This window comes from Pogona vitticeps, chromosome 3 (genome assembly GCF_051106095.1).
Source record: "Pogona vitticeps strain Pit_001003342236 chromosome 3, PviZW2.1, whole genome shotgun sequence".
NCBI lineage: Eukaryota > Metazoa > Chordata > Lepidosauria > Squamata > Agamidae > Pogona > Pogona vitticeps.
Genome location: NC_135785.1, coordinates 232,030,929 through 232,056,278, shown reverse-complemented (window position 1 = coordinate 232,056,278; position 25,350 = coordinate 232,030,929). Strand labels below are relative to the sequence as shown.

The following is a 25,350-nucleotide window of genomic DNA, read 5'->3' as shown; positions in this document are numbered from 1 at the left end:
TTTAGTTCCTGAGAGGAAGTAATATCAAAAAGGAATTCAATTATTTAAAAATTCTGGTTTATGAATGTGAGATATTGTGCTTCTATATCCACAACTGAAAATGTCAGGAAATGGCTTGATGCATAATGTTCTGGTTACATCTCCAGCAGGAAAAGGATGCCAAACTTTACATAGCAAAGGGCAGCCTAAATGTTGACAAATGGCAGCAGTCAACATGTTCTGCACAGGATGCCCTCTTGAGCTCACCACCATTCAGAGAGTGACATCAAGCAAGGGAAAATTCCAGAAGCTGACTCCTTTTTTCATCATTTCCCCACTTCTCATCCGAATACAAAGTAACAGGCCTTTTTTGACAAGTGTGATTGGTGGCAAGCACAAGGAAAAAAACACTAATTTTATAGCTTGAACAAGTGAGCTTCTGAATATTTCTTCTCCATGTTTTAAAATATCTTTTTAGATATTTTTACAACCAGGCACAGAATCCCATTCCCAGCACCAATGCCTGTTTTTCCAGGAAGGAGTTAAAAAATTCTCCTGAGAGTCACCTAATTGGATCCTGATTGAGAGTCAAAAGTTCAGATTGCCCCAGACCAGGAGCTGATTTTCCCTTCAAAGACTTCTGTCAGGAGTGGTCTCAGAAATCCCAGGAGAATGTTTACTGGAAGTATTCAGGGCTGGGACACGTACAACTGCTCTGTACTTTGTAATGCAGAAATACTGTGACTATGCCTTACGAAACTGCATGATCATTCCCTGGAGATACTTGGCAAAACATTTCTTTCTGGAGCACTGTCACTCTATTACTTTCTTTAAAGCAAGCCTGCTTTTTTGACTCTTTAAAGAAAAACTCTCTTTCGATTGTTTCTGCGACCTTTCATTGCCTTCCAAACATCTCCCTTTCTGGGTCATGATGCTACAACAACATCATCATAGGCATCCTTCAGTCTTGAAAGACTATGGTAACATGCTCTGAATTGAGGAGTGTCCCCTCCAGAGCATAAAGCCTGGGTAAAGTAATATGGAGGATAGGCTGTTACCCAAGCAGCAGATCCCCCCTCTCCATGTTGCTGAAATGGTCCAATGGAAAGGCAAGACCCAATACAACTGGTTCCAGCAACGTCACAGGAGTTGGCAGAACGACACGAACTGTCTCCGGGACTCCAGCTCCGGATTTTGCCTCTAGGTTAACTCCTGAAGCCTTTTCCATTAATGGATATAGCCAGAAGGCAGTGGAGGTTTGAAATCGGAGTTTTCCTTCTCCTAGATGGGCTGCCTTCCATGGCTGACAAGCGCCACCTACCCGACAACAACGTATCTACTTAACATTCTTGTTGGGAAGCCATGCATGCTCAGTCTTATGACAAAATGGTTGTTCTTCCATTTTGAAATGTCTTTTTTTGAGGATCAATATTTCAAACCTTATAGCCTGCATTCCTTCCAAATGTAATGCAGAAATATTTTGAGTATGTCTTAGAAAATTATATGCCAATTCCCTAGAGACACATGGCAATATGTCCTTTTTGGAACCCTGTTGCTTCACGAAAGCTACCTCCTTTTTTTTAACTCTTTAAAGAAAAGATGCATTTTGACTGTTTCTGTGACATTTCATTGCCATCCAAACATCTCCTTTCTTGGCTCATGAAGCTGCAACAAAGTATCTTCTTCATAATACTCTTGCTCGTTAGCATGTTCCATAGGTGCTAAGTTTATAACCAAGTCATTTTCTTATCCTTTTGAAAGGCTTTTTTTGAGGATCAATATTTCAGTTTCTGTAGCCTGGATTCCTTCCAATTTTTTTAATTGGGTGAGGCCAACCATTCTCTTAAGCAAGATTGGTCTCTTAAATTTATTTGATCTGTTTCAAATCTAGGGACATTTAAGTTTCCTTGTTTCTGCACAGTGGGGTGGTATAAATCAGTTTTACTGTTTACTGAATCATAACTCAAAAACTCTTTTCTTAAATTTCCCCAAATTTGGCACAGAATAAGAGCATACTGTCTGCTACATGTGTGCCAAATTTGGTGCTGATCTGAAGTTGTTTTAAAGTTATAATTTTTTGTTTGGACTGATCCCATTTTTACAATTGCCTTGTAAAATGTTGGTTTGCTCTACTGAAAAATAACATCACTGCACTCCCTTGCAGTGATAGCATCAGCACCAGCTGTTAACATCAGCAATATGGTCTGGAAGAGTGGGTGGGGTGCTTAATTCCCAGTAGAGAAATAGGTGCATTGTGTCCTGTGTGCATTCTCTGCCTCTTCTTTAGTTGTCATAGAGACACACTATCAAAAGAACCAAAAATGAAGCCAGAGAAAGAGAGACCTAGGAAATGAGTATGAAAGACTCAAGACTGTGTGAAAAGATGGGTTTGCCATTTAGAAAAATGAAAATTTGCCGGGACTTTGCTTTTGTACACACCATAGCTCTAGCTAACTTTGTTCTACTGGATGCTTTATAAAGCTAATAGTGAAAAATATCCTATATGCACTGAAATTGTTGGATCATACACACTACTTTAAACAGAAGTAAGAGTTAAGGTGATTAATAAAGATTCCATTGAAAAAGCTATCTTTAACACCTTTGCTTATAAAGCAAACAAAAGGAGGATTCCATTCTTGTTTTAGTTACAGATTTTCTACTTCACCTCTAAGGACCCACTAAACCACCCTCTTCCTAAGCAACTTCATATGTTTCCATATGAGAATATGAATTCTGCAAACTTTTATTCTCTGGAATTATGGACCTGTATTCTCATTCTTGCTCTTATAGATTTTTCCCCTTTATACTGTATGTGCCATCATGTCACCTCTGACTTATGGTGACTCTATGATCTTCAAAATATCCCATCACCAAATGACTTACTCAGCTCTTGCAAACCCAAGGACACAGCTTCCTTTATTGAGTTAATCCACATTGTATTTGGTCTTCCTTTCTCACTATTATTGTCTTCTCCAGCAAGTCGTCTCTTCTTATGATGTGACCAAAGTCTCTGTTTCATCATTTTTGCCTCTAGAGCAGGGGTGTCCAACCTTTCACCTTCCCTGGGCCACATTAGAAATGAAAATTTGCTTTGGGCCACACATAAATTTGGTTTGGGCCACATGGGGGGGCAGCCCTAGCCATCCTCCGCAGCCCCGCTCCAAGCGCGCTTACCGGCAGCTGCAATCTCAGAAGCAGAGGCTGCCAGCTTCGACTTCGGTGGCTTTATGGGGCTGGGAGGGGGTCCACCTATTGACGGGGATGGCACAATGCAGTCACACAGCCCCCCCTTCCCTCCCCTCCCGCTCCTTCCTTCCCTCTCTCCCTCCCTACCATTGTGACGTGCCCCGGCCACATTCTGGCTGCAAGCGCCGGCAGTGTAACTTGAAACTTTGGAATTTCTTTACAAATAAAAAATTGCACTGGGCCGCATTACGAGCCGACCTGGGCCGCATGTGGCCCAGGGGCCGCAGGTTGGACAAGCCTGCTCTAGAGTGATCTCAGGCTTGATTTAGTCTATGATGACTCACTTGCTTATCTTTCTGGCAGTCCATGGTGACTGAAACCTATCCTCCAGCACCACATTTTGAATGCATCCATCTTTTTCCTCTCAACGTTTTTCACTGTCCAGCTTCCACATCCATACATAGTAATTGGTAATACAACACTGTGACAAACCCAGACCTACTGGGATATGCCATAGTTTCACTAAGCTGCCACCAACCATTCCCTATAAGAAGTCACACAGACCAGGGATGGATTTTTAACAAATAAAAGAACAAGGTTTATTAAATAACACACAGGGAAAAATAAAAGGATCAAGTGAATAAGATACAGTAACGTGGCTTAGTCTCAATCATACATACACACAGTTTGGTTCACACAGAACACTTAACTTGAAGCCCAGACCCTGAACCTATCAGTTCTGGCTTCCCATACAGACACCTGAACCTATCAGGTTGGTACCGACTGACACACAGTAGTACCCTGTCTGACACACAGACTCCCACTCAAGCTTCTTCTCTCGGCTCTTCTCAGCTTCTCCTAACTTCTCCACACACGCTCCACATATATATACAGTACAGCCCCTCCTCCTGATGTCCCGCCTTCCACTCCCCATAGGATGGAACTTTCCCTCCAAACCCATGACAGACAGGTAACATCAGTGCTGTATGTAACACCTCCCCTCTTTATAAGTTGTTTTGTAGGGGGAAAGCTAAGGTGCTTTTCACCAAAAAACAACCTGGACCCAAAACAAACAAAAACAGTCATATAATAACCTACAATACCATACTTACTTATACTTACACTCTATTAGGCATTTAAACATTTACCATTAACAATACATCAAGTTACCTTTATTCATACAAACCAACAGGTTTAATAAACAGACACATTTGACTTTTTGTCATCAAAATATATTCATAGTCCATGTTTCTTTCGCCGTCTTCATTCTTCAGGTCTTCTTGACAAAGCGTCAGCAACACAGTTCACTGACCCTCTGACCACCTTCACTTCAAAGTCATAGTCTTGCAGGTTTAAAGCCCACCTCATAAGTTTACTATTGTGGGTTTTCATTGTCTTTAACCATTGCAGTGGTGAATGGTCAGTGCACAGAATAAAATGTCTTCCCCAGATGTAAGGCTTGACCTTCTGGATCGCGTAGACTATGGCCAGGCACTCCTTCTCCACGGCTGCCAGATGTCTCTCACCTTTCTGGAGTTTCCTACTCAGGTAGGACACTGGATGCTGGTCACCATTCTCATCCTCCTGGCAAAGAACTGCTCCTACCCCGCTGTTAGACGCATCGGTGTAGATGATGAACTCCCGGTCGAAGTCTGGAGCACGCAGCACTGGATAGTTGATGAGCGCCTCCTTCAACCTCCGGAACGCCTCCTCACAGTCGCTGGTCCACGGGATGCGGTCATCAGCCTTCTTCCTCGTCAGATCGGTCAGCGGAGTCGCTATCTTGCTAAACCTCGGGATGAACTTTCTGTAGTAGCCCACCAACCCAAGAAATGATTTGACTTTTTTCTTGGTGTTGGGTCTAGGCCAATCACGAATGGCTTCTATTTTGGCCTCTAGGGGTTTTATCACTCCTCCCCCTACCATGTGACCCAAGTATTTTATTTCTGGGCTACCCAGCTGACACTTGCTCGCCTTACAGGGCCTAGGCCAAAGCACTTCCTCCCCTGGGTTAAAGTGCCTCTCCCTGCCTTCCTGGTCATCCCAAGCTTTCTTTCTGACCTTTTGAGCTTGCAGGGTCTCTGCTGCTAGCTCTAGGTTTCTCTTTAGGTCAATCCTTAAAGAGTCTATGTATGTCACAACGTCTTGTGGGTCATCCTGGGTGATCTGCTCCCAATTTTGTTTGATCAAATCAAGGGGCCCTTTCACCCTTCTCCCAAATAAAAGTTCAAACGGACTGAACCGGGTACTGGCTTGTGGCACTGATCGATAAGCAAACAAAAGGGATTGCAGCTTCTGGTCCCAATTGTTTGGATTCTCTGCCCAGTAAGCCCTAATCATGCGCATCAGAGTCCCATTGAACTTTTCCGTTAACCCTTTACTTTCAGGGTGATAGGCAGTGGTTTCCTTGTGTTTAATTCCACAGATTTGCCATAACCGTTTCATGAGCTTCGATGTGAACGATGCGCCCAAATCTGTGATTATTTCTGAGGCAAATCCCATCCTGGACATATACCCCACCAAGGCATCTGCCACTGTGTTAGTTTCAATGTTAGTCAAGGGTATGGCTTCAGGGTACCTCGTGGCATGGTCCACAATGGTGAGAATGAACCTGTTCCCCCTCTTTGTGGCCTTGGGCAAAGGTCCCACAATATCCACCCCTATGCATTTGAACGGAGTGTCAATCACAGGCAAAGGGCACAACTTTGCTTTGGTCCTGTCGCGGCTATTCCCCTGCCTTTGACACACATCACATTGTTTACAGAATTCTTTGATCTGCTTCCCTATTTCAGGCCAGTAAAAATTCTGTGTGATTCTCTGCTGTGTTTTGTTCACCCCTAAGTGCGCAGCAAACATGTCAGAGTGCCCCCTTTGTAAGATCATGGGGCGATACTTTTCAGGTACCACTAGCTGACTTCGGATCCCATCTCCCCCTTTTGAGATATTCCTCAGGGTCTCTCTATACAAAATCCCCTTTTTCTCTAGAAATCTCACTGGGGTTTCAGGTGTTAGCTGGGCGTCAGTCACCTGTTCAAAACACTTTTGGAGAGTGGCGTCTGCCTTTTGCTCTTGGCCAAATCGGCTGTCTGTGGTTAAGGTTTCCACCACAGCTTCTGAACTCCCCTCTGCTTCCGTCTCTGGCTCATCATTACCCCCCTGAACTGTCCCCGTGGTGGCTTGTGAACGTGTAATCACTAGCACCCGTTTCACATGTTCAGCCAGGTCATTTCCCACGAGCACGGCTGCTGGCAGAGTCGATGAAATCGCTAGCCGCCAAACTCCCCTCCAGCCTTGAAAGTTCACAGGTACCTCCGCTACTGGCAGTGAGATCACCTGCCCCTCAATCCCTGCCACCTTCATGCTCTCATTTGGGATTATATATTCCCTAGGAATAATATCTGGATGGCACAGGGTCACCTGGGAACAAGTGTCCCTCAACCCCCTATACTGATGGTCAAGTATTCCTACGTCCACCCCTGCTGTTTCAAACAACTGAGAATCTGTTCTCACGAGCAAGCAGCGCTTGACCTCCACAAGAGGACCATTTTCCTCAGCCTGATCAGCAGATGTAACTGTTCCAGATTGAGTAGCCATGGCAACAGGCTCCCTCAGTGACAAGGAGCTTTGCTCTTTCTGGACACAGAACACAGCTTTTGGCTTGGTTCCACTCAAATCCTGAGGCACAATTCCTTTTAGCTGCTTTAATTTCTCACACTCTGAGATTAGATGGCCCTTTCCCTGACAGAAATAACATTTTCTGCTATATTTTGAGTCTTTCTCATCTTGTTTTGGTTTTCCCTCCAAAATCTGAGGTCTTGGTTTCATGTCTGAGGGCTTCCCTTCACCATGGGCCCCTCCCCCTTGCTGGCTTTTCCCTGGTCCCTGAGAGTACTTGCTGTAGGTTTCTTTAGGTTTCCCCATCGATTTCCCCTCACCCAAGGGCTTTCTTATTTGGGAAATAAAATCTGCGATCTCGGCTGCTTCTGCCACAGATTTCGGTTTCCTTTCCCTCACCTGGAATTTCAGTTCCCCATGCAGGACTGAATAGAACTGTTCCAGCGCTATCAAGTCTTTGAGCTGCTGAAAGGTCTCTGTCCCCTCCTGAGATAGCCATTTCTCTAGCAGCCTCACCAATTGGGCCCCCACTTGGGTAAAAGTCTGCTCTGGTTTCTTGGTGATTGACCTGAATCTTTGCCTCAGCTGTTCCGCATTTATCCCATGTCTGGCAAACACCAGTTTTTTAAACTCTGCAAAATCTTTCATCAGTTCCTCTGGCATCTCTGCATAGACTTCTGCAAGGCTGCCACTGATTAAAGATCGCATGATGGTCATCTTCTCAGTTTCCCTTACTGAGAAGTCCACAAACGCTCTTTCCACTAGGGAAAAGAACACCTCAGGACAATCTCCCTTGTGGTACACAGGGAATTTCTTCAGGTCAGCTTTAGACAATTGGCCTCCCTCGGAATCCCTATTGTTATTATTGTTCTGGTTCATCATTTCCAATTTTCTTAACTCAAACGCCATCCTTTCTTTTTCCAGAGCAATTTTCTCTCTCTCTAATCTTTCCTCCTTTTCCATTCTCTCTCTCTCTAATTCGAAATGTCTCTGTTTCTCTCTTTCCCTTTCCTCCATTTTTTCTCTCTCTAATCTTTCCTCCACTTCAAATTGCCTCATCCTCAGTTCATGCTGTTGGGCTATGAGCATTTTCCTGAGTTCTGGGTTCTGTTCTCCCGTGCTGTCACCCTGCACTGAGCCAAATTCATCCTCAGAACCTTGGTCTACCTGGGGGTCTTTCACTTCACCCATTTCTGCCATTTGGCTTCGAGTTAAGGGCATAATCCCCCCCAGCACAGGCTGCTTTCAAAAGTCAAGCCTCAAAATAAAGCGACCACTTTTTTTTTTCTTTTGCCTCAGAACCCGCTTTCTATAGATTGCTGCTGTTCTTCAGCACTAACTTGCAACAGTTGCGAGCCAGAGTCTACCCCCCTCTGCTAGGCCTCTCAGCAGACAGGCTAGATCACTGTTACTTTACAGTTTTGCCTCAGCTTTTTTCCCGCCAAAACAGGCTGCCTCAGAGCTCCCTAATCTAGTCCCCAATCTGAGGTTACACGTTCTTCTACTAGCGCACCTCCCCGTGAGGTACACCTAGAAGATTACCTACGTGCTCTCAGATTGTCCCTGACTAGACCCCCCTTGCTCTGGGCACACTTGCCAAGGCTTTGCTGTACCACTGGACAACTGGACCAGTCGTATCCCACACGCTGGACACCAATCAATGTGACAAACCCAGACCTACTGGGATATGCCACAGTTTCACTAAGCTGCCACCAACCATTCCCTATAAGAAGTCACACAGACCAGGGATGGATTTTTAACAAATAAAAGAACAAGGTTTATTAAATAACACACAGGGAAAAATAAAAGGATCAAGTGAATAAGATACAGTAACGTGGCTTAGTCTCAATCATACATACACACAGTTTGGTTCACACAGAACACTTAACTTGAAGCCCAGACCCTGAACCTATCAGTTCTGGCTTCCCATACAGACACCTGAACCTATCAGGTTGGTACCGACTGACACACAGTAGTACCCTGTCTGACACACAGACTCCCACTCAAGCTTCTTCTCTCAGCTCTTCTCAGCTTCTCCTAACTTCTCCACACACGCTCCACATATATATACAGTACAGCCCCTCCTCCTGATGTCCCGCCTTCCACTCCCCATAGGATGGAACTTTCCCTCCAAACCCATGACAGACAGGTAACATCAGTGCTGTATGTAACAAACACTACAGTATTATTTCACAGAAATATTTTCTAAAAGAGTTCTATTGCCACTATAAGCAGTCTATGTCTGCAAGATCCTTCTCATTCATATTCATTTCCAAGTGCAGCCTGTTTTGGCCTATATGCCTGCACACAATGCAGGGCAGGCATTGTACTGTTCTTTTGTTCCTATTTTTAAAGGATCATATACATCTCTTTTCAACAACATCTAACTGAAAAACCTAGTTCTTCTACATCTCTTTGAACCATATTGCTTGGGGGGATGAAAATCTTCAATACTTCACTTATCTTGATCACGCAAAGACTTGATGATACTCAAAAATGACTGTTTCATAAAACCAAACAGAAACAATTAACACTGGTCAGAATCCTGTAAGTTATTTATGTTAGTGTGAGTGCAATGGCAGAAATCACAGGGGTAATTTCGGCTAGTTAGTGAATCACTGTTTGTATTCCTTGTCACACAGCAGTCACCTGGTATTCAAATGAGGAATAAAAGTGGTGACTCATGAATCTGTGAGAATTTACCACCATGATCTACAGCACTGCATTTATACCAACATGAATAACCAATAGAATTCTGGCCATTTTCTTCCTTTGTGTAGCATAGGAAAGCATTTCTTGTGGGAATAATCAGGCTGTTCCTCAGGTTTGTCTTCTCAAATTTTGTTATTAATGCTGTGAGAAATGCACTGACATGGAAGCAATTCTGTAGAAAGAATAATTTGACATCTGGTGCTATTTGTGTCACCCATTTTGATGTGAATATTTCTGTGAGAGAGAAGCATTGGGCATTGCTACAGTGGTAAGTAACCCACCCTTTAGACTTCAAGACGCTGGAAAATAATAAAATTATAAAATATAATAAAAACATTATTTCCAGATTGAGTACTGAATCCTTCAATTGTTCTTTTTAGTCCCAAAGAAACTACCACCTTTTAGCTGCTCAGAGTGGTCTACTCGACCAGATGTGTGGGATATAAATCAAATAAATAAATAAATAATCTCCCCGGATACCTAGTTTGCAAAATTGTCAGCTGGCTTTAGGCATAAGATGGTGACAGTTCCATATAGGGTATTCATATCTATCTACATAAATTGCTAAATATGTAAATAGTATTATTAGCTTCCTGTTAATTCTCCAAAGAATCAGTGTAAATCAAAATTATTGATCTGGCTACTGGAACTACACATACAGTTTCTTTAAAACTGCTACACAGCAAACCATGTTTGAACACTTGTAAAGGACATGAAACATACAAAAAAATCTAATGGGTTTAAAACTTCTTTGTCAATTTTACAGCACATCATTCTCACACAAAAGATGTCATAAGATCAAAGAAAGAGATAAAGATAGATTTTAGTGAGAAACTGCCATATTCCTTTATCAAGATCCATTCTCTACATTTTGTCCTTTTCTTCTTTAAAATCATAGATTCATAAAATAACTGTACTGAAAAGCCAGATTTAGGCGCAGGAAAAATGTCTTAACTGTTAGAGCACTACAACAATGGAACCAATTACTTTGGCAGCTGGTGAGCATTCCAGCACTGGAGGCATTCAAGAGAAAATTGAAGAATCATCTGTCAGATCAATAAACATTGCCACACTTCCTCATCCAATTAGTAACATGTTTTACATGAAATTTTAGGCCAGAAGATGAATTCAATGCAGGTGTCTACTTTTTCATAAAGCCATTTCCTCCTATAAGGTAGAATGATCAAACCAACTCAGACAGCAGAAGCAACTCTCCCCACTTGCCATTCTTTTTTTACCCTCTAGCAATTTCCTGTTCTTGAAAGACATAATTGTATGGGCAATATGGCCTGTCTTGCACCCCTAAACGAGTCTGGCCCACACCCATTACTGAAATAAAATTATACTGTTAGCTTGATTATGTCACATGGAAAATTCTCATTGTCGGCAATGTTACATTTTCTAACAATTTTCTCTGAAAAATGTTGAATCAGAAAACAGTGAGGCATCCATGGCACTATAATCTGGAACTGAATCTATTACTTAAGAAGAATACTATATTGGCTTTAAGCATAGCCCTCTTGCAATTCATGTCATGGGATGAAGGCTACTCTTTCCAGTAAGTAAACATGCAGCAAACCTCATGTTCAGAAAGTAAAGAAAATCAATTAAGCTTTCCTATCAATTATGTATTCAAGGCAACAAACCAAACTAATATAGTATTTGCTTATTTTGCTCTGAATTAATAATAACTCCAGATGTTGTGGAGTTATCTTGAAAATAAAAAAGGTTGATGCATCTTTGATGTGAAGCAATGAACAGAGTTACGCAATTGTTTCTTTAGATCAGTGGTCCCCAACCTTTTTAACTCCATCTATTATATTGATTAGATTTTACATTATACCCCCAAGAACTTGTACTATATCACGCCTCATTACTATGGCCACCAAGTTTCTTCTGAGCCAATCATTCCCAGAGCAAAACAGTTTTTATTATCTGACTGAAAATGATGAATTCCAGTCAAACTTCAGTTTACTTGCACTAAATATTGTGGATGTTTATACATTCAATATCTTGTTCTACAATGGCAAGCTTTTAATTCATATCCCCAACATTTCAAGTTCTATTCATCCACATCTGTGCACATCAGCAGCTGAATGTCCCTCTATCTTTAATCCATTGGCTTCATTAAGAAAAGACTACTTGAACTAACCTCTTCCACATTAGGTAATGTAATGCTTTCCAACCTAGGAGTCTCATTTTCCAGCACTATCACTTATTTCATTTTGGACTGTGTCATCATCATTGGGTTTTAAAATATAAAGCAGTCAGAAGTGATTTATCATTGCTTCTTCAGCACAGTGCTATCAAGAGTGAGCTTGACTGTCACTGCCTTTGTCTATAAAAGGTTCTCCACCAGTGTCAGCTTCTAGTACTGGTGTGCAGTAATCCGAACTTTTAGAATTTCTCTGCCCAGCTTGTTGTGGAGAGGGAATATGTATAATTAAATTGTAAATCATGCAGAGAGTGTTTTTAAGCAGTATGGAGCAGTATAGAACCAGCACACTTTGCTTTGGGGGGTTGGAAATATATGTGAAAGCACTTAATAAATTTGTCATTCATACAGTACAACACAATAGAATACAATAAAAATCTGAGATAGGTCTATGAACCTGAGCTAGATTTCTGAATTAGTTTATCATAGTCTGTATCTTGGTATTGAAGCACTTCAAGCATTTAACAGATTAACTTCAGTGTTAGTTTTCATGGATCAAAATCTACTTCATGAGGTGCATATATTTATTCCATGGTGCTAAGATTCATGTCCAAGTTATGATGAGACAGACCAAGCACAACTACTTCTTTTAAAGTTCTAAAGAAATACTGTAGCGTTCTCCATTTATTAGATCTATGGTTCTTGTTGTATTATGTAATGGTTTATGAACATGTTGCTGAGAGGCGCAGCCAAGAGAGATGCTATAAGAGGTGGAGTCAGAAGTTTTTAAGTCAGATAGAGTCAGTGAGAGAAATGTAAGAGTCAGGCAGGAGAGAAAAGCTAGACAGAGTACTAGAGTGTGTAGTTTGGGAAATTTAGATGTGATTAGCTACTGAGGATAATTTTGAATCTCTGTAATCAATAAACCAAAGTTTTATTTAAATGAACTTGAAGTGTGGACCTCAATCTTTCTGAAGTAAATTGTGATTTAGAGATCACCTGGTGGCAGCAAGTGTAAAAGAAGAGAGTGTTTGCCTTTGTGTGCTCTGAGGCTTGAAGGTCAAGCAAGGGGCACGAGGGTGGACACTACAAATACATTCAAATCTACACACTCACAGTAATTATTCCAAAAAGTATCTTACAATCCAAAATACTATGTTGGAAATTAACTCTTGAAGTACTTTGTCTAGTTGCCCTTCATTCCTGCTTTTTTTGACCTTCAAATTTTTATTTGTATTAGCAAAATGTATTTTGAATGTAACATAGTATGTTCAAGGCGCCTAATGCTGTACAAGGTATATGATGAACAGCCGTTTCAATTGCTCTTCGGAAGCAAAAATTATTTTGTTATTTAAAGTAAAATATTGGTAGCCTCTTCATGTACGGTTGCAACAAATCTTGTTGTCTAATAACAGGCGTGTGCCTCTAGCGTGAAGCAAAAACTATAATGAATAATGATGAAGAACTCAAACCCAGGTCTATAGAACTATAAAGGGTGGTTTAACAGATTATGTCTGTTCTAATCGTTCATTCATATTTTGTGCTTGGTTTTTATCACTGAAAATCAGTTTAGAGAGTGTTTTCCATATTAGTGCCTCCAGTGCAGTATATACGAGTCTTTTTTTTTTTTTAAAGGTCATGATTTCCATGACCTTCCTGATCACATTTAGTTACACATTCATTTATCCTCCCTGTTTTGTTGTGGAATGGTTTCTCAATAAATAATACTGAGGTAAATTAGATCCCTATTCTCCAGGGCATTGGGAAGGTTTCTCAAGTAATATCTGCTTATTTTTATACTGCACAAAACAATCTACATGCTTGAAAGAGAAAGAAATCACAAAAAAAGATAATTTTCCAAGCATGGAAATTAATATATCTATTGTGAGACACCCAATTCCTAATGTCTAGAAAGCTAGAAAAAAAATCAGAGACTCACGAAAACACTACTGTGGAGCGTGAGTACAAATCAAATAATTACCTGAGATAAGGAATTTATGACGAGGTGGAGAAAGTGGGAAAGAATTCCAAGGCTTGCCTAGCCTTGCTACATTGATTATTCAGAGACACAAGAAAATAGGTATAAGGAAAATATGATTTTCTTACCACAACTTTAATACCAAACAAGACATTAAATGGAAGCACTTTAACCTGTTTAACTGCATTTACCACAATATGTCACGGCTGCCCAGTGAAATCTAGTTTTGACAATGGGAGAGCCAAAGTGTTTGTTTTTTAAAAGATGGTTAGACCTGTTCCTGTAAACTAAATCATGTAGTGGACTTGTAAAAATTGCACATGGTGATAAGAACAAACTAGATTCTTTGCTTGCACTAACAGGGCAGTGTATAAATCAAATAAATAAATAAATCTCCCCCTCAGTATCTTTTAGAGCCCACCGTAGTTCAGATGACAAATGAGAAAGATGTATGAAACCTGGCTTGAGACATCAAGTAATATCATGAATTTAATATTGTAAAGATAGAATTGAGACATTTAGTCTGAGGTGTTTTACCCTGCTCTGATAGCTGGGGCATAATAATTTAAAATGCAATAAAAAATAAAGACATTAAGAAACTATATAAATGTAAATAAAATGTAGAAACACTGAGAAACATTAAAACAGGAAAATAAAGCCACAGATTAAAATAAATAGTATAAGCTGGCACAAGAATGACTTAGAAATAACCGAAGCCTAGATAAATAAAAGTTAACAAATAAAAAGGTCTTACTGTCAAGATAACAGGATGGCAGAAAGACATACTGTACCTGGACACTGAATTTTACAGTTTGGGCACAGCCTCCAGTAGCCATTTCTATATTTTGAGCTGAGAAGAGTCTCTTTGACCTTCCGAAAAGTGCTTGAACTCACCACGGAAAAGGCAGCCCTTTAAGGCTCAGCTCTAGGCCATTTTGGAATGCAAAGACCCCAAACACCATTTTGAACAAAGACCAGAGATAAAACTTGACACTGGTGCCACAGTAAACACCTGACATCGTTTGACTTGCAATCAGGCCCTCTAAGAGTTCAGAGGAGGCCTGGGCTGTTTCACATTGTGAGGCCTTCTTGCTGTTTTGGAAGAGGGCTTTAAAAATACAGTACTTTAATGTAAAGAAGATCATTTAAAAAAAAAAACTGGTAGAATGCATGACAGCATGATATTACTTAGCTTTATCTTTAGGCTGAGGTGAGGCCACCCTGTGAGGTCAGGCACAGACCAAAGGGCCCTTCTGGGCTCTTGTCATTTACTTAACTCTCTGCATGCAGTACCCCACTTTTGTGAATCTCCCAGTGGTGGACAATAATCCCCAGTAATGTCAAAGACTTCCATTTAGGACCACCTAGCTAAAACGGACAGGCAGCAATGAAAGAATACTGTATGTGGGTTGGCACCATGTCAGCTGACTCAAATCTGCAGTTGTGTAGGTTTTCCTTCCCCTCTCACTATGCCTGCAAAAAAGAAAAGTATGATGCACCGATAATTAAATACATGAAAATTAATTCATCACTTTTCCCCTTTAAGTTTGTTTCAGTTAGTATTCCTCCTGCATTTTTATGACACCAAATCATTTTCAGGAATGAATTCCTGTGTTTTTAACACTGTGCCTGAGGATCATAAGAGTAGTGTTTTGTTACTAGATGGGTGGGATACAAGTTAAATAAATAAATAAATAAATAAATAAATAAATAAATAAATAAATAAATAAATAAATAAATGGACAAGAGTTCAGACAGATTACTTTGTGACCATTTTTTCCCTAGAAGTCAGCATGATGTTGGCTTGGGGAGGCTGTAAACAGACAGAACAAGTTAGAGTCTTCCCCACTAGCAATTGGTTCAACTGTAAAGCAGCTCATATTACAAGGAAAACAAGTATGTTTTCTACTTAGATAGAGCCATAATCTGGATAGCCTTTAGAAATGCATTCATGCAATCACTGTACAGTACATTAAACTTTGTTCTACCTTCTCCTTTCGGTCTCTTGTTTTCTTTCCTAGGTGATCACAATGTTTGTTCCATCTCAGATCCTGGGTTTGTTATTTACTCCTCTGTGGTATCCTTTTATCTTCCATTTTTTGTGACCCTGCTGCTCTATATCCGAATTTATATCATCCTGAGGCAAAGACTGAGGAAGCAAATCCTCACCAGACAAGGCTGCCACTGTGTCAAAGCCTGTAACAAACAGAAAGTATGGCCTCTTTTACATTGACTAGATCTTTTGTGCCCCATCTCTCCAGTCTAGCAACCCTCTTAGATATATCTGCCTGTCTAGCTCCTATATATCCTATGCCAATTTTACACAACACCTGTGCCTTACTGCATTACTTTCACCATATGCAACATCTCCTAGCATACAGTATATCAGCATGCATTTTCTTCCCATTTGCTCCTACATAGTCAGCCTACTACTACACAGTCAGCCTTTGTTTAATCTTCAGACTAAGGGACAAACTAGACAATACAGGGAACACACTCATAGAACTTCCTTAAGTGTTGAAAGATGAATATTCGTTTATACCATAAGTCTTTCACAAATCCCATGCCTTGCAAATCAGCTGTCTTTGTTTTGTGACAGGTCAAGATATTACCACAGGCTTCATTTGCAAGAGTTATTGCTTGGGGATAAATTGAATGAATTGTGTTACTGGAAAATTAATGTACTATGAACATTGAACAATCATGTCACCTGAAAATTTGATGGTCATCTTCTCTACTTGTTCATCAAAGTAATTTATAAAGTTGTTGAAGAACAATGGGCCCAGGACAGAACTGCTTATCATTTACTGTGTCTGAGTAGTTTGTAGAGCTTTCTCTTACATTGCAGATGGATAGTATTTTTCAAAGACCTGAAGATAGTGTGGTCAATGAAAAGACCTGGAGATATATGTCACAGTCTTCTAAAATAAAATTTAAAAAGCAGTTGGAGGAGGCTGCAGACCACAAATAGTTTTCATTCATGCTTTTGCAGTAATGGGAAAAAGATAAAGGTGCCTCTAATTAGATTGCCTCTACATGCTTTTGAAATGCCTTAATATCTGCAACAGCAGCTAAACATGTTGAGGAGGGATAAAATTAGTTGGAGTTTATGTCTAAATTATGGTTCTATTATTCTATTTCCAGCTCTAAAAACAACAATGATTATTTGCTTCCAACCTTATAGGAATTTCCTACTTCAGCAGGTATAAACAGGAGCAAAACAAATTACTTACTTTTGAACCACCAATCTTATTTGTCCCTTTTGGGACAGGTAATTTGTTTAGCATTTGTTAACTAAAGCCCTAACTGATAAAATATGGAAAATATCTGTTGGGAACAAACAATATCAGTTAGCACTTGAGAGTCAAGCTACCTCAAGCGATAGATTCTGTGATAGGTGGCAGATATATCACTACAGCGGTTAACTTTTGTTACGAATAAAATAATTCTATGTGTTAATGTCATTGGAGATATACTTGTTTTCCAGAAACGTTTAGAAAGAACAGATTTGCACCGGGGGGCCTTCAGATGCCTCTTTATGCTGCTTTCAATGCAAGTGTTCAGACCTGAGGATGCAGCTGAAAAGAAGCCCCTGACACCCTCTGAACTGCAGCAGGATTGCAGTTTCTGCCATGAATCTTCTTTCTCAAGTGCATGAGATAAAGAGGCTGTTGACCTAAAGGTGAGGAGAAAAACCAAGGAACAAAACATAGAAGTGCACAGACTCAACAATGGCAAAACAGTAACCTCCTTGAAACTGTTATCTCAGCAATATTGAACAATACAGGTCAAAGAGAGGAAGGCCACCCAAATGGTAGCTATTGTCCTTGGTAAATAGAGGCATATGAATTGTTTTCAACGATGATTCTTCACCAGAATGAGAACCAGACTAAATACCATATAGAAGATCTCAATACCTTTTGTTTGCTTTAATGAAAAGGAGCCATAGCAGGTTAAGAATCTGACTGAAAGTATCACAGGAAGGAAGTCCTTTGGCTTTTTTCTCTCTTTGAAATACTTACCATGGCTCTTTTTACATCTGTTGGGAAAAATATATTAACACATGTAACATTCCTCTGCACAAATAAGGAACATTAAGGCAGATATTTTGAGCATGCAGTTTGCATGCACAATATTGTTGCATTACATTTTCTAGTTTGAATGTGCATCAACTAAAATTTAAATATTGTTAAAAGGCCCTGTTCTGCTTTCCTTCCTGCTTTAACATATTCACACAAGTGAAGCAGCATTCAGATGAATTGCAGAGGTGCCTTTTGAGTTGTGCAAAGATGTCCACACGGTACCATTACTGTGGCTGATTTATTCAGCTAGAATTTTCAACGGTGTGGGTGGACTGGGTTCTGCTGCTGTTTTATGCAAGGAGAGATTTCTGTCCAGAATTAAGAATACCTGTGTATAAGTGGTGGTAATTTCACATTTTCTTTTAAAATTTAGGAACTTTCATGGTCTGCTGGCTGCCATCCTTCTTGACCCACATACTAAAGACCCACTGCCAAGGTTGTCATGTGCTCCCAAAGCTGTACAGTGCTACCACCTGGCTTGGATATGTCAGCAGTGCCCTCAACCCTGTGATGTACACCACTTTCAAGAAAGAGTTCCGTAAAGCTTTCCTGAAGATCTTGTACTGCTGAGAATGCAGAAAGTGACATGGGGTTACATACGATGGGGATGCAGCACGTGAGGAGTAGCTGAGATGGTTTTGTATATACTACTACTAATAATGTGTTATCAAGTCAGTTCTGACTCCATATACCAGATGTTTTTTGCACCAGTGAGAATAAACTTTGGATAGACCTTCCTGTGGATTTAACTCTGCAAATTATTGGGATACATTAATACCAGGATTCATCTGTTCTGAATCCTTCAAATAAACTGAAGCTTAGCATCCCTTACTGTGGCGCCCACCCTCGTGCCCCTTTGCTTGAATTTAAAGCCTCAGAGCACACGAAGGCAAACACTCTTTTCTTTTACACTTGCTGCCACCAAGTGATCTCTAAATCACCATTACTTCAGAAGGATTCAGGTCCACACTTCAATTTCTTTAAAATAAAACTTTGGTTTATTGATTACAGCGATTCATAAATATCTTCAGCAGCTAATCACATCTAAATTTCCCAAACTACACACTCTATTACAGTGGTGCCTCGCTTAACGACGATAATTCGTTCCAGGAAAATCGCCGTTAAGCAATAACATCGTAAAGCGAAATTAAAAACCCCATTGAAACACACTGAAACCCGTTCAATGCATTCCAACGGGGTAAAAACTCACTGTCCAGCGAAGATCCTTCATATGGCGACCATTTTCACTGCCTGTATAGCGAGGAATCCATCCCTAAACACAGCGGGGAGCCATTTTAATTATCTGGTGGCCATTTTGAAACCGCCGATCAGCTGGTAGAAAAACATCGTTTTGTGAAGAATCGGTTCCCAAAGCAGGGAACTGATCATCGCAAAGCAAAATTCCCCCATTTAGACCATCGTTTTGTGATGGCAATTGCGATCGCAAAAAGATCGTCGTTAAGCGGATTCGTCATAATGCAGAGCAATCGTAAAGCGAGGCACTTCTGTACTCTGTCTGGCTTTTCTCTCCTGCCTGGCTCTTACATTTCTCTAACTGACTCTGACTTAATATCCCCCTGACTCTCTGACTCCGCCTCTTATAGCATCTCTCTTGACACCACCTCTCAGCAACATGAATATTGGACTACAAAATATATGCGACTATCCTGGCAACTAGATTGAAAAGAATTTTAACCCACTTGATACATCAAGATCAGTCTGGGTTTCTCCCTAAAAGACAGATGAAGAATAATATAAGGATAGTTTTAAATGCCCTGGAATACTATGAAGTACACCCGGAGAAACAGATGGCTATGATATTCTTGGATGCGGAAAAAGCATTTGATAATCTTGACTGGAATTTTATGATGCACACATTGAAAACACTGCAGGTTGGAGAAAGATTTATGAAACTAATTAAAGCAATATATACGGAGCAAAAGGCAAAAGTAAAAATCAATGGCGAACTATCAAAAGAAATCCAAATACAGAAAGGTACTAGACAGGGGTGCCCACTCTCCCCACTCCTGTTTATTTTGACTCTGGAAATACTAAACGAACAAATTAGAAACAAAAAAGAATTGAAAGGATTAAAAGTGAAAGGTCAAGTCTACAAACTCCAGGCCTCTGCGGATGATTTAGTTATCATATTGGAAGAACCATTGGATTCAATAGAGGACCTGATGACGACGTTAAGAATTTTTGGTGACATGGCAGGAATGAGAATAAACCAAAAGAAGACTAAATTACTTACCAAAAACATGAGAGAACATGAAAGACAAGAGCTAATAGAGAAGACGAACTTTCATGAGGAGAAGAAAATTCGATATTTAGGAATACAAATTACAAAGAAGACAAGTACATTATTCAAAGATAACTACATGAAACTAATGAAGGAGATACAGAACAATTTGGAGAAATGGGACAAATTACAACTATCGTTGTTGGGAAGAATTGCAGCAATTAAAATGACTATTTTACCAAAAATCCTATTCTTATTTCAGTCAATCCCTATAATATTAAAACAGTCATTTTTCAAAGAATTTAATAAGATAATCATGAGATTTATATGGCAAGGTAAAAAACCAAGAATTAAAATTAAGGCAATGCAAGATGCTAAGCAGAGGGGTGGCTTTGGTCTTCCTGACTGGGTTCTGTATTATAGAGCTTGTATTCTAGATTGGATAAAAGAATGGATAACTCTAGAAAATGATAGATTACTTAGCTTGGAGGGACATGATTTGCAATTAGGCTGGCATGCCTATTTATGGTATAAAAAGGACAAAGAACAAAAAATTTTTAATTCACATATGATAAGAAGAGCTTTACTGGGAATGTGGAGAAAAATTGTACAACAAATTTATTACAAAATACCTGTATGGGTGTCACCGTTAGAGGCCTTTATCCAACCCAGTCTTATGACAAAAACAAACTTTTTAAAATATCAAGATCTATTAAAAAAGGATGGTGAACTAAAGTCTAAAGAAGAGCTAGAGTCACAGAATATATATATAGAGTGGTGGCCTAGAGCACAGCTAGAATCTAGATATACAAAAGATAAAATAGAAGGCTTCTACTTAGAGCAAACGATTTTTGACAAACTTTTATTAGGTTCAAAAGAACAAACTGTTAAGAAAATGTATAATTATATGTTGGAAATTAAGATGCAAGATGAAATGGTTAAGGAATGTATGATTAAGTGGGCACAAAATATAGGGCATAACATTGATATTGATCAATGGCTGAAAATATGGCAAAATAATATAAAGCTTACAAGATCGGTGAACTTTAAAGAGAATATATATAAGATGTTTTATAGATGGCACATGACCCCAGAAAAATTGTCAAAGATGTATACAGATGTATCAAATAAGTGTTGGAAATGTGAATCACAAGTGGGAAGCTATTATCATATGTGGTGGTCATGTGGAGTAGCGAAACAATATTGGAAAAGAGTACATGTAATGTTGGAACAAATATTGCTCTGTAAAGTGCCATTAACCCCAGAACTGTTTTTATTGAGTATGATACCTGAAAATATAGATAAGTCAAAGAATTATATAGTTATATACATAGTTACGGCAGCTAGAATTTTATATGCTAAAAATTGGAAAAGATCAACGGTACCGAAACAAGAAGACCTTATTGAAAAGATACGGGAAATAGCCGAAATGGACATTTTATCAGAAGTTATGAAGGACTATCCCTTGCAAAAGGCAACAGAAAGATGGGATCTATTTAACAAGTGGACAGAATCAACAGGCAGATTGTGAACAGTACATATTGAAAGGAGAACTGAATCTAGAAGGCAGAAAAGAGTAAATAGAATAATTTAAAATCTTGATATGGCAATAGGTACAGAATAGATGAAAGTATGTTATTGTCTCCCCTCTTCCTCATCAATCCCAATTCCCTTTTCCTTTTTGTTATCCCTTATAAAAAATAAAAAATACAAAAAAAAAGCAACATGAATATTCATAAACCATTACATAATACAACAAGAACCATAGATCTAATAAATGGAGAACGCTACACTTACTGACAGACATAATGAATTAAATCCGGGTATACTTAGGCCCAAACTCTAGGCTAGAGATAACCCATCATTAATGCTGAAATCATGTTAGTGTTCAAAAACATTGCAGTCCCTTTTGCCTGCAGAAAAAAACCCAGGAGGAAAAAAACTGGAATATAGTTCTAAACAATTCCCATCAAAATTATATACATGGCACGAATGCCCCAGCCTTCTTGTGGGAAGGCCAGATGATTAGATCAATTTTTTAAAATGAAACCTCCTGCTGCTGATCTTTGCCAGGCCTCTTTGTGCTGTCTTCATTTTCTGAGCCAAAATCACTGTCTAATAGTCCCCTAAAATCCAGGATTTAGTCAGAAAATCCCATTAGTCTATGTTGTTCTCCTGAATTTGGGGTTTCTGGTCTATGACCTCTGTTAGCCTGTTCTCTCTTCTGATTCTTGACCATTAATTGCCTCACATGGTTCCAGATGGAGTTTCAACGCTCCCCAGCTTCAAGACAATCTATCAATACTAAGGAGAGGTAATCTTTGTCACCACAATCTATCTTCTGCTAGTGTCTTCCCCACATATTGGTGTCTCTCCAATTATACTCACCTTTTATTTCTGTGTGTGTGGTTTAGGAAAATATCCTTCCTTGCTTTAATCCTCTCATCCATATAGCACCTCTGCAAATAATCTGCTCAGGCACTGCAGAACTTTGCAGAGCAGCCTGTGTCTCAGCTATGCGAGTTTGCTCCCTTTGAGTCTGAATTTCCCCTGTTACTTACATACTTTATTGTGAATCTGTGCTAGATATATTATAATCGTTTTGTTTTCAATAAAATTCCCCTTATGAATAGGTCTGTGTGAGTGTGATATACTCAGTCTAATCTGTGTCAAGACACTATCGCCATAGTACAAAAATCCCTTATGGGTGTGTCTCCAAATGTGTGAGTTAATGCATGTGCTCTGAGAGCATGCCTGATAACACTTCTGCTCAATGCAATAATCCAAGTTAGAGTATATTTTTTATGTAAATGCAGCTTCTTGGCTATTGGGGCATGGGCATGCTCAATGGCTAGAGGGGTAGCTGTATTAGTGTACCACAACAAAAATAATGAAGAATCTTGTGGGAGCTTAAAGACAAGTACGTTTTATTTGGATGCATGTGAAGAATTAGCACAAAGGCTTATACCAAATAATTTTGATAGTTTTTAAGCTTTTATTCTTTAAAATCTACAGTATGGCTTGCACATTAAAAGTACATCTGACTCATTTCTGTCCCTGCCAGTATCATCAGATAAGATCTTTCTATACCTTGACCTTTGAAGTATTACAATATACTGTAAAATATGAATTAGGCGTTGATATATCCACTTTATATCTATTGACCCTACTAAATCCAAAGGATGAAATCCTGCTGTGGGTACATAAATAGCATAACTGCTAGATGTGCAGTTATTTAAAAAATGTAACTTTTAGCTATGAATTACTGTAAGTTAAGAAATCTCTATAGCTATTATCTCTTGCATGGCACGGTATACAGAGACAATGTCTATGGAGATTTCTTAATTTACAGTAATTTTAAAAGTTACATTTTTAAAATAACTGCACAACAAGCTTTCAGCCAATATGTAACTATTTGTTGTGTCCATTTAGCAGGTTACATTAGTCCCAAGTGTCTTCTCTAGAGGAGACCAATATGGAGCTTGGCCCCATTGGCTGTTCATCCTAAAATTATGTCAAAATATTTCACAATGTAACATCTGGTATAATGCTGCAAGAGCTCTTGTTCAGGCACTTTGTTGACACCTGAGATCAAAACTGACTGCATCGCTAGACAGATGTGTTTATATACTTGCTAGTCAAACCTGTCAATCCAGAGACAGAGGGGGCTGTTAAAGTGGAATCAAACAGCTACTGTATAACTCTGAAGCAATCTGTAGCACAAATTAGTCCTGAACAGGGAACACAGGGCAGGTAATGTGGCAGTTATAGATTTGGCCTCCCTCCAACAGTATTTTTACCTTTTCTTTCCTCCTCCCCGCTTTACTTTTGCCAACAGGTGTTGAAGATATTTTAGGCTTTAGAAACAGATAAGTTAGTGGAAATTCCATGTCAAGAGCTTGTATTTCCCCAGCTCAACGGGGAGCTTTTAGTCAGCCTTAAGATTCTGAGACAGCTAGATATACAACCCCTTCGCTTACCTTGAGGCTCAGAGGATTGTGGACTCTCCTGTTAGGAGGTTTTCAATCAGAGGTTAGATGACTATCTGTCAGGAATTATTTATCTGCAGATTTCCTGCATTGGCAGGGAGCTGGCCTCCTAACTTAGCATAAAACAGCATTTATTTGTTTGCTTCTTTAAAATATTTTTACCCCACCTTTCTCCTTATAAATTATGCAGGGCAGCTTGCATCAGTAAGAGACAGTATTTAAAAGCTAAAACCATAAGTATACAAATACTTTAAAAAGAAAGAAATACAACACTAAAACAGTAAACAAAATCAACTACAAAATATTCAAGGCAACAAGGCACAACAATTGTAAAAAATTCTGTCAGAAAGCCAGTCACTAATGGAAAGCTTGTGTGAAGAGAAAGGTCTTTATCTGCTTGCAGCAAAGGATAGCAAAGTGGGCTAACCTGGCCTCCACTGGGAGGGAGTTCCATAGTTTGGGAGCAGTGACAGAAAGGCCTTCTCCTGTATCCCCACCAAACACACCTGTGAAGATGGTGGGACTGAGAGAAAGGTCTTCTGTGATTATCTTAATACCCAGGCCGGTTCATGAAGGGAGATGCAGTCCTTAAGATAACTTGGATTCAAGCCATTTCGGTTTTTATCAGTTAAGACCAGTGCTTTGAATTGTGCCTGGAAACAGATGGGCAGCCAGTGGAGCTGCTCTAACAGTGAGGGTTATATGAACCCTGTAACCAGCCCCAGTTAATCCAGTATGAAGTTGGGAATGTGCATTGTGGGTTCTCTTCCAGCTCTACAGTTCTATGATTCTATGAGACATTGTTTTTATTCTTGTCATATGCCATCAAGTCAGTGACCCTCACAGGGCTTTCAAGAGAAGTAAAGTATCTAAGGAGTGGCTTTTCCAATTCTCCAGTAAGTTTCCATGGCTGAGCAGGGATTCAAATCCAGGCCTCCTGAGTCATATTACATTACTCTATTCACTGTATCAGCAGTTTCCAACCTTGGGTACCTCATTAGCTATGCTGGAAAGGGTTTCTGGGAGTTGCAGTTCAAGACACCTCGGTTACCCAAGGTTAGGAACCACTACACAACACCATACTTGGCATCTATGAGACATATCTCTATATAACACATAACTACTTTCAGAAAGAGGTGTTGCTAGATCACTAACTATACATTATGAAGTATAAAGTTTTTGTTGTCGCAATGGTAATTGTACAAACAAGAAGCATAACATGTGAAGATATCTTACAGACAATGTTGAGTACATTTTTAAAGCGTATGGTAACTGTAATCTGGAACAATTTAGTTTTATGTGAACAGCTGCTTGGTGTGGTTTAGTTACAATGGGTATGGCTCTTATTTGCTGCATGTGTGCAGGAATGGCTTTACCATTACGTAAAATGAGGTGGCTGCCTCAGGTGGCAG

At 39.7% G+C, this 25,350-nt stretch overlaps 1 protein-coding gene across 1 annotated transcript; it reads left to right on the top strand.

Moving 5' to 3' along the window:
- Window positions 1-9,350: 9,350 nt before the first annotated feature.
- DRD3 (dopamine receptor D3) lies at window positions 9,351-18,861 on the top strand. The gene is given in 3 exon segments (XM_072993208.2): window positions 9,351-15,837; window positions 17,308-17,455; window positions 18,081-18,861. Coding segments are annotated over 3 exon segments (606 nt in total). The 5' UTR covers window positions 9,351-15,576; the 3' UTR covers window positions 18,278-18,861.
- Window positions 18,862-25,350: the final 6,489 nt, after the last annotated feature.